The 14,059-nt window shown below is 47.5% G+C and overlaps 1 protein-coding gene across 2 annotated transcripts in view; it reads right to left on the bottom strand.

The window, feature by feature from the left end:
- FBRSL1 (fibrosin like 1) overlaps positions 1-12,396 on the bottom strand; it is a 503,248-nt gene extending 490,852 nt beyond the window's left edge. For both annotated transcript variants that reach the window (XM_062504442.1, XM_062504443.1), the window contains exon 1: positions 12,055-12,396. In XM_062504442.1, the coding sequence (XP_062360426.1) occupies positions 12,055-12,348 (294 nt within the window). In that variant the 5' untranslated portion in view covers positions 12,349-12,396. The remainder of the gene's footprint in view (positions 1-12,054) is intronic.
- Between the last annotated feature and the right edge of the window lie 1,663 nt (positions 12,397-14,059).

Below are 14,059 nucleotides of genomic sequence, written 5' to 3'. Positions count from 1 at the left end.
TTGTTTCTTTCACCAGCATCAAGAATACATTGCAAGACACCAAAATTTACTCTTTTTGAAAAGGCTTGATCCCCACGAAGATACAAAGCCACGTGATTTTTCTCCCCCCAATGTTTTTTCACTTCCAGACTCACACCAGTTTAAGTGCACTGCTGGGAGCTGTCGCTCTCCCCAGAGAACACAGATTCCCATGGTGGGAAGGGACCCCCACACACTCCTCACTTTCACATCAAAATACCAGTCTTACATCATGATTAATCTTCTCCTGACTCAAAATAAGTACTGGAATGCTCCAGTAAAATTGGTAAAAGAAGCTACACTTTGCATTTTCACCCATGTCTGTATTCTCACTGGCATGCTTTATGTGTCTGGCTTTATGCTTTAAGCACAGACTCATTATTCCTACAGTATTCAGCAGAGACTCAGTGAATAATCACATTCTGCCTATGTTCAGAACATGGTAAAGGTAATACCAGGAAAAAACACCAGTGACTTCATCTGCTAAACATGTATAAACAGGGAATGGGAATTTTAACACACACATTCTCAGAAGGAGGAAGATGTAAAAGAACAAGGAGAATTAATTTATTGCTTGAGACAAAAATTTATTCCCCCTCTTCAGTAGCTGCTCCTTTTTGCCTAGTTAAGTGCACCGAACAGTGAAAATTCACCTGCAGGTAACTAGCAGATAATCAGAAGTACACAAAAAACAAACCAAGGAGCACCCCAAGGGAAGATAAGCTTTATTTGCCTGCAGGAAATAAAATCAAAAGCTGCCCATTTACCATCCCTGATGCTGACAAATGCTCTGCATTACAGCACATCACCACACTGCTCAAGACCACCCCAGCTGCTGACCCCATCCCAAGCCACAGGAGGACAGCAAGCCAAATCAATTTGATTTTGGACGGCCATCACATTGTACTTAACACAGATGAACACTCACAGTTCATACTCTGTCCTTCTTTTTAGGTCAAATTAGTATCATCGCGGGTTGCATCAGCCTCATAAGTACCATCAAACATGCCCCTGTTTGGGCCACGCAGCTCCGTGCCCAAACTCCTCTGAAAAGGTGCCACAGGCGTGGTGTATGACTGCAGACACCATATCAGCAAACAGCCATTTAGTAGCAGCCACAGTTAGCTGACCTTCAGGCAGAAACTCCGTAACCTGATGATGATGACATTCCTGGCCCTGGAGTGTCTGCAGCATTTATTTTGGCAGCGGTGAAGAAAATCCACCGATCCATTTGGAGCAGGAAGCGCTGATCAGGAAACCAGAGCCCTCGCTGCTGCCCAAGAGCCAGGCTTGAGCAGCCTCCCTGGAAACCCTGCCCCAGCCGAGCAACACAGCACAAGTCATATTAATATAACCTTACAATCCAGCAGCACGGCTGGCCTCAGAGCTGTGCCACAACAGCTACAGTGTTTTGAGACCAGAAACTTTATAATTCTATAACCCTGAGCACCTTCTGGGCAGAGGAGAACCGAGCAACACACTCAGAGACTCCACAACCCATCCATGACACGACACAGCTGAAGGTAACAAACCAAAGATGCTCTCCCTGGAAACAGCTTGCGTAAACTGTTTGCTTATTTATTTATTTTACAAAGACCAACTTCAGAAATAATTCTTGGGAACCTAGAAAACAACCTGCATATAGCTGTTTTTGTCAGGTATCACCTGGGTGTTTATGTTAGTTTACACAGGCCCCGTAACAACAGTTCCATAACCTCTGGTTTGGAAACAGCCTGTCCTACACTTGCCAAAACACAGGGTCATTTTCTAACCAGGGCAAATGAGCTTGATGTTAACACACGGTTCGCTATCCAATAGCTGCTAACAAGAGCATCTTTCCTTGAAAAAAAAAAAAACAACCTGAAAGTTGTACAGGTGACTAAGTAATTAGCACGGGAACCATTTCTAATTGAGTCCTTCAAGGACTTTTGCCTGGATGCGGCTAAAGTCACACCACATGTGTGTGACTTCCAGCAATGTGGAAGAAAAGTCATGTGTGAGGATGAAAGAGCTGTGTGAAATCAAGTTACAGACCCTGTGCAGCCCAGAGGCTCTCAGCTGTGTTTCACCATCCCTCTTCCCAATTGGAAGAGCATTGGAAACACCAGTGCCTGTATGCACTCCCTGCACAAGTTACACGGTCCCTGCAGCTGCAGCCACCTGCACAGCCATGGACAGGAGCTGGGACACAGCTCAGCTCCACACTGCCAGCAAGAACCCACAGGGACAGGCTGACAACAAACCCCCACCCCTCTCCTCCCTGCCAAACCCACCCCAGAGGCTGCCCAGGGAGTGGGAACAGGGCTCCAAGAGTTATCAGTTTGTTTGATGTAACCAACAACACTGCCATGTGCACACTGACACGAACGCACAGATCTCTGCGGAGTTTGATGGATGAGCTGATGGCAGGCAAGTTATAAAATCCATCTGGTTGGAAAACCATTGTCATTTTCAGCTAAAAATCACACCAGCAAACTCGTATCACAACTTTGTACTATTCAGTGCCAAACTAAGAGTACCAGAGTAAGTGGTGGCGTTCTTTCCTGGGGAGATCTTGCTAAATATTCAGTAACTCAACACTACTAGCAGTATGACAGGGTTTTTTTTTTCCTTTTTTTTTTTTTTTTTTTAATGCTTTACTTAAGCCTGAGGAAAAAAATGGAAGGCGGTTTTTGCCTATCTTGCAACAAAACCTCTCTTGAGATGTCTGTTCTGCATCAGGAGTTTCCCAGTAAATGCATGAAAGAGTGCTGCTATGAGAAGCACGATTATAAATCCAGAGCATCAGGAAAGACTGATGAAGCTTAGGGGAACTTAAGAAGCCTGAAGTCAAGGCCTGTATTTTATCTCTGAGAGGAGAACTAGAGCTCAGGAAAATCTCAGGCTGCATTTGCACCATCAGCAGTGCCCAGGGCAGGGCATGGCACGGCTCAGGTGCTCACACACCTGGTGTGGGGCAGAGGAGAAACGTTTCCCCAGGAGTTTGTACAAGGAGATTTTGGCATCAGAGGCTCTCCCATCACCTCTTGCACAAACACAGCACACACGTCGTGTCTGAGACAGTTCTGTCACATCACGGGGGTGACAGGAGCTCCCCTGAGGGGCACATGCAGATCCCACCGGGTACCCCACAATGGCACAGCCAGGGTGACACAGGCAGTGACAAAAGGACTTGCCCAGAGCTCAGAGAGAGGAAATTTGTGGTGGAGTCAAAAAGAAAACCCCGTTATCTCAACTTCCGGACCCCTCTGCTTAACCGCCAGACCACAATACACTTTTATTGTAGGATAACATTTCAACAAATAGCTATTTTCTCTTAGCAGAAAACCCACTTTGCAGTTTTACTTTTAAAAATCCATTTTTACTCCAACTCCATAAGACTCCAAGCCAACCCTGTGACTCAGCATAAACAATTTCTCCCTCCTTTGCATGCCCCAGTTTTATTAAGTAATCCCCATAAAAGCAATTACTGAGCTTTGGACTGAAAAATAACTAGGGAAAAAGAAAAAAAAAGACAGCAAATTCTGCATATCTTTATTTGCATACGGATTCCCTCCCTCCCCCTTTCTAAGGTTTTTGCCATGAGGTCTTTTATGTCTCTTTCAATAATCATATAATTATATGATTCCTAAAGTACACGCTGGCAACACTTCAGGGGATTTTAGTCATTACAGGTGACAAGACTTTTCTCTCATGTCTAATGCTCGCTAGGATTTCCTTCCACTTCATTCACAGATAAGATGAAGAACCAAGTGACACCCAAAATGCTCTCACAGACAGATTTTGGGGGCATCAGCCCTTTTCCTTCTTCATTACACATGCAGGGAAGAAATGGGCAGAACTGAACTGGAATGAACTTCAATTGGAATGAAGCACTTTTTCAATTAAGCAGCCCATCATTTTTCCCAGGCACCACATCCAACTATTTTAATGGCTTTCACATTTTTTCTTTAATTTTACAATCTGAAAGAAATGCCAAGGTTCCATCAAGGACTGAGAATGCCATAATTCCATTTCTTCCAATGGCTGCAAGTTATTAACAAGATGTCAAAACATCATAATTATTTTATATCAAGTTTGACTGATTCCATAAACATCTCTTAGCTGCACGCCATCCTGAGTCTCACTCCCCCTGAGTGCAGGTATGTGCTCAGGCTAAGTGGAGTTAAAAGGCTGATCCTCTCCCACATCAGTGCAAAAGACATTTAAGAGCCACCAAAACATCAACAGCAATAATGCATTTTATTACCTGATGCACTTCTTGTCATTGTAAGCTTTGAGACATTGCTTTCCTTGAAACTCTTTGGGGGTTTTTTGCTCCTCTCTACAAACAAGAGCTCCCAGGAAAGAAGCTGCAGCTTCACTAAGCAAGAGGAGGGGTCAAAGGAATGAGCTTGGTGTCCTTCAGCAGCCACCCAAAAGCCAGCAGCTCTGAATTACCATTTGTTTGCCAACTTGGGCTGCACACTTCCTCCTAACTTCAGCATCTCAGCACTAAGTACAGGTTAGGTCAGGGACACCCTAGCATCAGAGTGAATCAATCTGTATTTAAAACTGGGGGGGAGAAAAAGCAAAACACCAAACAATTACTGTCTTATTTTTAGGAAGCTAGAAAGAGCATCTGTTGAAGGGCAAGGTAACACTAAGATATCAAACCACAAATGCTATAAGCTTCACATTTAAACTACAGGCACAATTGCACCATTCACATGTATCTCCTAAATTCCTCTCTATGACAACCTGTGCAGAAGAGAGAGCAAGGCAGGCTGTGGGCAGAGGAGAGGAGCCCAAGTGCAGGTCCTTGCCCTGCCAACCATGCACGGCAGCCCCCAAAATAGAACATTTAACTGCAAACTGCCACGTTTGTGTGGCACTATAGAGAGACAGCACAAGACTTAAAAAGCTTTGCTCTGAGCACAAAGGGAAAGACAGGAATGGTGCCATAAGCCCATGTTTTGCAGCCAGTGGCGCAGGGAAATAATTTTGATCCCTTCAATCCCCTTATCCATGCCAACCACTGACCTTGCAGATGCAACTCTTGTTCAAGTTCAGCACCTTTTTGGCTCGAAGCAAGACAGAGCAACAGAGGAAGCACTCTCCATTCATCCTGGATCATCCAGGCACTGTGCACACAGCTGCCTCTGCGCTCCTCTTAGCCAGGTAATTCTGCACTTCACATCAGCACAAAGTAATTAAGCTGCAAAGGGTGACACTCACCTCTCTGCCTGTCACTGGGGCTTGACACTGCTGGCCTGGCTAGTGCAGGTGGGAGCCCCACAGCCCGTGCAGCTTGTACCTGCCCAGCTTTCACAACTCTTGCACCAGAGGAACTGGACCGACAACTCCACGCAGGTTGGGTTTGCCTGGGCGGCTCAGGAGCTGGTTAACCCTCGCCTCCATGTTAAATGTTTCTGGATTGAGAACATAAAGACTGATTCTCCTTTGAGCATCAGAGCAGTATTCTTAATAGCTCATTAGTTTTGGAAAAGAGACTATTTCTCAAGGAGATGGACCAGGGCTGATAACACTGTACTCCAACTCTTCTCTCCCTGAAAAGCATGGCTGGAACAGCCACAGCCCCCACTGTGCTGAACACAGTAGAGCCAGGAGATATTTAAACAGCAAGAGCCACTTCACCTACATAAAACTCTTTTATACATTTACCATGATAAACTAGAGGCATTAAAGTGCAGTGAATTGGAAATTGTTCTCACTTAGAGCTGGATGTTCACCTACAACCGATACCAAGATGCACACCCTATGCACTGTATTTCAAATGCTTACTAAAAAAAAAAACAAGAAACAAACAACCAAAATAAAACCAAACTGCATCAAGCAGGAAACAGTGTTTTGGTTCTGCTGAGACTGCTCTCTTTTGAGTACTTGCTGCAGCACCGCAAACTACACAATATTCCCACAACCAGCACCACCAGGACAAAGCCCAGATGCTAGAGAAGCTGAAGCAGTAAGCATGTTTTGACAACACTCCACCCAGACAAGGTGCACACAAGTTTGGGATCTGTGTGCATGCAAAGCCTGACACTGGGGAGCAGCCTGCTGTGGCTGTGCCTGGAGAATGTCACACCTCACCCAAAAAAGCAGGGAAGCCAAAGGGGGAAAAAACCAAACCATCCCAAAACATTTCTGTCAATATGTCTCCACACTGAATCTCCACTGAACTTCTGTAGTGAAACAAATTTTTTCACAAGTGCAGTTGCATGACCACCAGCCCTTCTGCAGAGCAAGATGGGATCTACCAAAGAAACAAGAAGAAACACCAGGCTGATCTCATCCTACCTAGCTCCCTTCTTCACTGCTATTTTCCCAGAAAGTAACATCGTGACAGTCAGTCTCATTCTGTGAAATAACTGAGATGAATGATAAAAAGTGCATTTCTTAGCATAGTGAGAGGACAGTAAAGTTTTCAGTTCTTACTAGGCATGAAGTGAAATGTACCACTGCAAGTGAACATTTATTATCTGGTGAAGTGGAGCACTAATTCTATTTTATCCCTTTTATTACTAAAAAACATCTTAGCTGTGCAACACAGAGTACTTTATTATTTAAAAATATTATAGATTCTAATTAATCTTAAAACTGAATATATCTTCTGAATTTCTCTGTGATAGTTGGTCTACTTGACATTTCAGCAAATTTCGCCTTTGTTTTGCCCCAGGTTTCAGAGTGCTCAAGAAAGCCTGAGCAGTTATACTATGGGAAACTATTTTGGAAAAATTGGTAGGATATTAAGAGGTCTTTCAAACACCCAGATAGACAGAATGAAGTACCATTTGAGTTAAAAATGAAAGCTCAGGTAGGGATGAGGGTGACCCCTGAGCTTGGTTGGGATTTCCAAGAAACTTCCTCTCTCCAACAGCCCTGCAGCCACTTTATGTGCACTAAAGGTGCCCTGACCTTGGCTGCAGGGATGGCCCCAGGCAGGGGCTGTACTTGCTATGCACCCCATCACTCCTTCAGTCCTGGCAGGTTTCACTGGGAATTCCCCATCCAGCAGAAGAGCTGGATCTTTCCTTACCACAGCCCAGCACTTGACCATGGTTTGCAGTGAACATTGCTCCCCTCAGTTCCTGGCCCAGCTGAGCAGACACTTCAGTTCTCCCCCTCTGCTTTAATCACCTCTGATTCCTCAACAACAACAAAGATACCTTAAGTACCTGCTTCAAACAAGATAGAAAAAAAAAAACAACAGCTAGGAGAACAAATCAATGGAGACTAGCAAGCCTTCAGGAAAACCAAAAGGCATTTAGAGCCTTTAAAGCATCATCCAGAAAATCATTAGCTTTCCTAGGGTTAAAAGCACTTTTTAAGAGGAATAACCGGCCATCAGAAACACTAACTTGATACACCATCACTTGAAAATTGAGTAGAAGGAAAAAATACGTAAATATCTAGAAACTTGCTCTAAAACATCATCTAGCTATGGAAAAATCTAAGCTGCAAAGCAGACACAGAGAAAGATGGTGACAAATCAGAAGTTACATCGCTAGGTCACTGGAGCTAGCACAAAACCTTTGGAACAGGAAACTGCAGTTAAATACATTGGTTTTCTTATCAATGAGAGATCAGAGCAACAGTAACAGGACAGTGTACAGCACACATGTGAAAACAGCCTTATCAAGATGACAGCCAGAGAACTTATGGATTTTGTCCAGAAGTCTACTAGGAGCAATAGGCTTTCTAAACTCTGCCATACTGAGGCATGAAGAGCAGAGAAGGGGCTGCAGCAATGCCAGGTTTTTGGATACAAACAGCAGGAGTGGGTAAAGCATTAATCTCCTTGGGGCACAGCTGGGCCCCAGCTCAGCTTGTAAGGGCAGCATCTCCACTTCAACACCACGTGCACCGAGTCAAGGTCTGTCCCTTTTCAGCTCGGGGATCTGCTTCTACACAACACATCACACACATCTGAGCATGGATTCTCCACAAGATTCTATACACAGGTTACATACTGCTCAAAAAACCCATACACACACACATACACACACACCCTCAAGAAAGTTAAAATTTCCTTTCAGAGCTCCAAAGCTTTGCTGGAATCTGTAAAAATTATAAACAACAGCCAAAAAGAAAACACAACCCCTTGTCTTTTCAACTACTTTGGGAGAACAATTGCTCTCAAAGATCGCATTCATTAACATTCTGATGAAGTTCCCTTTTAGCGCTGTTTTTCATACTTGAAAGGAACAGCTATGATCAGAGAGAGCCCTCAACTACCGACTCACTCATTTAGATTCTCTCGCTCTGATTCACCAATCACCTTCAAGAATAATTAGCAGCCTCATCTGAACGTAATGAATATACACACATGCTCACATCCATACCATTCATTTCAGAAGGTGGGGAGAAATCCCCCTTTCCTCAGCCCGCCAGCTTTTTCCTGACCCCTGGCACAGCAACCATCTCCTGGGCTGCTGCACCAGCACCTGGTGGATTTTCCAGGAGCTGAACATCTCACTGACCACCTCAAGCCAAGAAGTCACAGCAAACTACATTTCCAGGTTAAGTTCAAAGTCGTGGTGAGTGGCTGGGTACTAAAAAACCCCAAACAAAACAGCACTACACACACGCATCAGCCGTAACCTACATGAAACATGAGCTGGGTTTATACAGGAAGATCCAGGGGAAGGAAGAGAACAAAGAAGTTTTAACTTCTCGTACACAGAAAGAGGCTGCTGCTTGTGTGTCTGTGGGGTTGTTTCTTTTTTTTTTGTTGTTTTTCACTTAATTTAAAATACATATATATCATCAACTCAGGCTTTATTTGGAAGATGGTAGGGTAGAAGACACATAAGTCACAAGTGTTGCCGAAACAAGACACATGATTTTCAGATGACAACTGCCAAAGGAAACATTGCCACATGAGTTAAAATCCAAAATGCTTAAAATTCACACCAGAGAGCTAAAGGAGACCTCAAAGCCATCCCTCAGTATTAACCTTAACTGCTCATACTCCCAGGTCAACACAAAGGAAGAATACTTATATTTATTCTATAAAGCACCCTTGACTTACAGGAACACCAGCGGTGAGAATTTGCTTCAGTGGTGAAGGGGAATTCACAATACGGTGAGATACAAAGAAAAACAAACCAAAACCACCTTACCTCTACCAAATGATTCAATCATTAAGTTCTACCTAAACACTGAGAAATTTCATTTCCAAGGGGAAACCCAAGGCTTAGTTAGTCTATTAAACATAACCAGAGATCTTTGTAACATCAAGAAACAAACCAGCCTAGAACAATGAACCACAATGAACTACCACATATGCAACAAAAGCTCCTTTTAGGATTAAAAATTTAAACAAAATACTTTTTTAGTTCAGTACTGTCCCTAGACCATGTACTCACTTCCACACTTTCTTCCCTCTCATGAGCAAATAAGGTTTAAATTCTTATTTATTTTTAAAAAAGCTTTACAGCAGATTTTAAATCCTCTTAAAAAACCAATGTACACCAAAATACAGATTTCCTCCAAAGCAGAAGAAAGCCACTTGTTGCAGTCAAGTTCACCAGAGAACACAGCTCCACACCACACAAAATGATCTTGCCATTTCAGTCACTTACATGGTCATATACTGCTTTAAAGTACTTTTGCCTTAACCACCCCCTTCCCTTGCTGCTGCATCACATCTGCCAGACATCACCCACTGTCCAAGGCAGTGCTCCAGGGAAAAATCCACACCATGTCGAGTATTTTCTTCTTTCCAGTTTTACAGGGATTTAGGAAATACACACCATCATTATGTCCAAGAACACAACCTTGAACATAACACACCTGGTTGGTGTGACACAGGTGAATTCTGCTCACAGTTTTCCTTCTCAGGTGTCAAGGTTGCAGAGGCACACACATGTTGGTTTCTACCATGTTGGTAAATACACTATAAATCAATTAATTTCAGGTGATATCCTCTGACATGCTGGTAAACATAGTAGAATATAAGTTACTTTCAGGAAGGTATTCCTCTACATGTTTGTAAATATAGTACGAACTGGTGAATTTCAGGTGGTACTGAAGTTTTGTGCAAGAATTTTAAAGTGGATCATTTTGTAAAGACTCTTTTTTTTCTCTTTTTAAAGAAAAACCAGAAGCGCTTCCACAAACAGAAGTACTTTGGGGTGGCAGATATTTAAGGTCACTTTCTACCCTTATGTACCTTATCATCAAGGTTTGAGTGATTCAATAACAAGGCTCACCCCACCTGAAAAGCCCAGAGTTTTCCCCATCAGCCTGGAGGGATTGCACTATCACTTGAATTCTATTTCCTGATAATGTGCTCATCATGGTAGAAAATTTCTGCAGGAAGATGAATTTTACTTTCTTCCCTGACAGCTCAGTAGAGACTCAGGAGTTTAATTGGACATATATCTGCTGATGCATATTTGACTAAGAGCATGCCTAAGAAAAAAAAAATAAGGTTATACAGACAGGTCTAGGGCTTGGTTTAGAGGCACAGGAAAGCAGATTGCTCGCTCATTATCGGTTCTTGGTACACAAAGTAGTTGGCTTTCCTGTTAGGACAACACCCCGTAAATGACACCACAAGAAGCCAAAGAACAGCCATCACCAAGCTAACACAAACCTTCTTCCCTGTCTCTGCACACCCAGAGCTGCTCAGGGACCACTGGGCTGAATGTCCCTCCTGAGCAGAACCCCTGGCTCCCCCAGCCAGGGTCCCGACCCCAGGGCAGATGGCCAAGGCTGACACCTCCATGGGCATACAGAGACCATCTCTGGGACTCTGAGAACTTGGTCCTACGGGCAAAAAACTCCCAACAACCACGATGCCACCACAGGCCTGCGTGGCAGGAGGGGTGGGCTGAAGAGCAGCAAAGCCCAGGAACAAAATGGGACCTCACAGTCTGAGCCAGACATTAAAGATGCCAGGGCAAATCAAGAGTATTCATGAGTCCGTGCAGAATTCTTCACTACTGTAACACAGGTTAATAGACATATAAGTGGCAAGAAATCCAAAGTAAGGAGAGCACCCAAAACTTCGGCCCACATTTCCAGCATGGTGTGTCAAAGAAAGTGGGCAAAAGCACCAGGATTGCTCATATTCACTGGGAATTCAAGTTATTACACCCAACAAGCAACTTGCCAGGGGCTTTCTCTTGACAACTCACTTCTTCCCCTTGCAGACAAACAAAACAAAAATCAAAAGCCAAAGTCATAGCTTGTCAATGCCCCTCTGAAAATATTAAATTTCCTGCTCTGCTTAACTTAGCTCAGACAAGGCAGGCAGTATTTGCTTAGCAAATATTGTTTGTAATAAGTTAGACAAGCAATATTTTTTGCCAGCCTATTAACACCAGCAAAATATGTACAGTCAACAAGAGATGAAGAATTTGTTCAATTACTTCAAAAATGGGAATTACAACCGAGGGATTATTATCCATTTAAACATCTCTTTTCCACAAAATGTCAAACACTAGCCATTTGCTAACAATCTCCGGAGACAGATAAAGTAACATTTTGGCAATGCAAACACAAACTCCCGAGCCGGAGGAGGGGGGGAGTGGGAGGAAGGAGGGTGGGAGGGGGGAAGCTCCACCATTCACAACAATGCCGGACCATCCCAACACGCCAGTTTTATTTTGCAGCCAATTAAAACCCCAAACAAACATCTGACTTGGCCGAAGTGATGGCGAACACTGGCCGGAGCCGGGCAGAGGAGGGGACCGGGGGAAGAAGGAGCTTGGGAGAGGGGCAGCAAGTTACCAGCGGAGCCGCGATCACCGGGGCTGGCCCGGCACCCTCCTGACCGCATCCCCGGGATCCCTCCGGGCTGACACCACGATTAATGCACCTTAATTGCTATTTGCAAAATTCAGCAGCCTGAAAGCGCCGCGCTTCCTTCCTCAAAACCCTTTTTTTTATTATTATTATTATTTTTTTCCCCTTTCCTTTTCCCTTCCACCCCCACCCCCCCCACCCCCGCTCCCCTCACTCCCCTCCCCGCTTGCCCAGCCCCCGCCCCGCGGGTGGGCAGAACCCCCCGGCCCCCGGCGCTCTTACCTCCAGCGCTTCCAGGGTGTTGAAGCTGGCGATGGCGAAGCCATCGATCAGGTCCTCTTCCTGGGAGCTGGACTCGCGGCGGCGGCGGCGCGGGGGCCGGGCGGCGCGGGCGGCGGGCGGCGGGCCCCGCGGGGCGGTGCAGTTCTGGCCGCCGTTCTCCTTGCCGGGGCTCGGCTCCTTGTCGGAGCCCGAGGACGGGCTCTGGTTCCGCGGGTCGCGGGCCGCCGCCTCCCGCCGCCGCACGCGGTCCCGCTGCGACCTCGACCTCCGGCTCTGCCGGATTTTCCCATCCATCGCCGAAGAAGAAGCAAATTTAAAAAAAAAAAAAATTTAAAAAAAATAATAATTAAAAATTAAAAAAGAAAAAAAATTAAAATGAGAAGGCCGGGCGCGAGGGGGGGGGGGGGGGGGGGGGGCGGGTGGGAGTGGGGGGGGCGCGGGGGGAGAGAAAAGTCGCCCCCCTCCAACTCACCGCTTCCCCTCTCCAAACCCCGGAGCCCTTAAAAAAATAATAATTATTATTGAAAAAAAATCAACAACAACAAAAAAAATCCTGCTGTTCAGAGCCTCGGATCCAGGGCGATGATAATCCACAGAGCAAGGCTGGGTGGCGGTGGGGCGAGCGGCACACACACACAAAAAATATTAAATCCACGGAATGACCTTGACAAATTTCCACCCCCCGCCTCCCCCCACCCCCCAAAAAAAGCAACGACGGGAAGAGGAGGGGAGGAAAAAAAAAAAAAAAAAAAAAAAGAAGAAGGGGGGGAAGATTTATCTGGATCAGGACGAGGACACCTCGGATTCACTCGGCGCGGAGGAGAGAGGCAGATCCAGGAGGCTCGACCCAGCTCGGGATAATCCAGGCGCGGCGCCCCCTCCCCGGGGGCAGCGCCGCTCCGGGGCCCCGCTCCGGCCGCCGCGCACCGCCGGGGGGGCCGCCGCCGCCGCCGCGCTCGCCGCCCAACTTTCTTGCCGCGGAACGAGCGAGACAATCCCTGGGCAGCCCCCGCCGCCGCCCGCCGCCGCCCGCCGCCGCCGACCCCTCCTCGCCGGGCGCCGCCGGCGGCTCGCAGCCCCCCGCCGGCGCGGCGCGGCGCCCCCGCCGCCGCCGCCGCCCGCTGCCGGATGGCGCTCGCCCGCCCGCCCCAGCCCGGCCGCCCGCGGCGCGGCGCAGCCCCGGCCCCCAGAAGCCGCTCAGTCGGCGCTGCCCGGATGCCGCCCCATTCTCCCCGAGCTGGGACGCGGCGCTAGCACCGCCCGGCCGGCCGCGCATGAGCAGGGCTGCCAGCTGCGCGTCATTCCCCGGCGCAGGCCCGGCCGTGCCCCCGGCTCCCCCCCTTCCTCCTCCTCCTTCCCGCCCCGCCGCCGCCTCGCCTCCCCTCAGCGCGGGCCGGGGGCGCCGGCGCCCCCGCGAGACCCCGGGAAAAGTTTCCCCCGGGCCGGCTCCCAGCGTGGACTCCGCGGCCGCCCTGCCCCGGGACACGGAGGGGACAGGAGGGGACACGGAGGGGACACCGACGGCAGCGCCGCGGGCCGGGCCAAGGGGTGGAGGGGAGCCGGGACAGGGGACGAGCTGCGGCGAGCGGTGGGACTGGGGGTGAGCTGCGGGACGGGCTGGAGGTCAAACGATGAGCTGGGGGTCGGGGAGCAGGGACAGGGAAGGAGCTGCGGGAGGAGCTGAGGATTAAACTCTAAACTGAGGGATCACTTGGGATTCGGGACAACTTGGGGAACACAGGAAGAGCTGAGAGACGTGTGAAGAGCGGAGGGGTGACTAGGGAGCAATCTGTGTGTCAGGGGACAAGTTAGGAAATGAGCTGGGTGATGAGGGTGCAGGACACTCGAGCGGGGCAGCCAGAGCTGTAGGTGGGACAAGGAGCAGTGTAAGGGAATCGAGGACTGGGGCTCACGGAAGCAGGAGATCCTCTCCATTAGCTCCTGCTCCCCATCCATTCATCTTGTTGAGGTTTTATTCGGGCTCTGCAGTGGGGGAGGGGGCTGG

The sequence above is a fragment of the Cinclus cinclus genome, chromosome 17, assembly GCF_963662255.1.
Source record: "Cinclus cinclus chromosome 17, bCinCin1.1, whole genome shotgun sequence".
In the NCBI taxonomy this organism is placed as follows: domain Eukaryota; kingdom Metazoa; phylum Chordata; class Aves; order Passeriformes; family Cinclidae; genus Cinclus; species Cinclus cinclus.
This window is presented reverse-complemented; position numbering and strand designations above follow the sequence as displayed.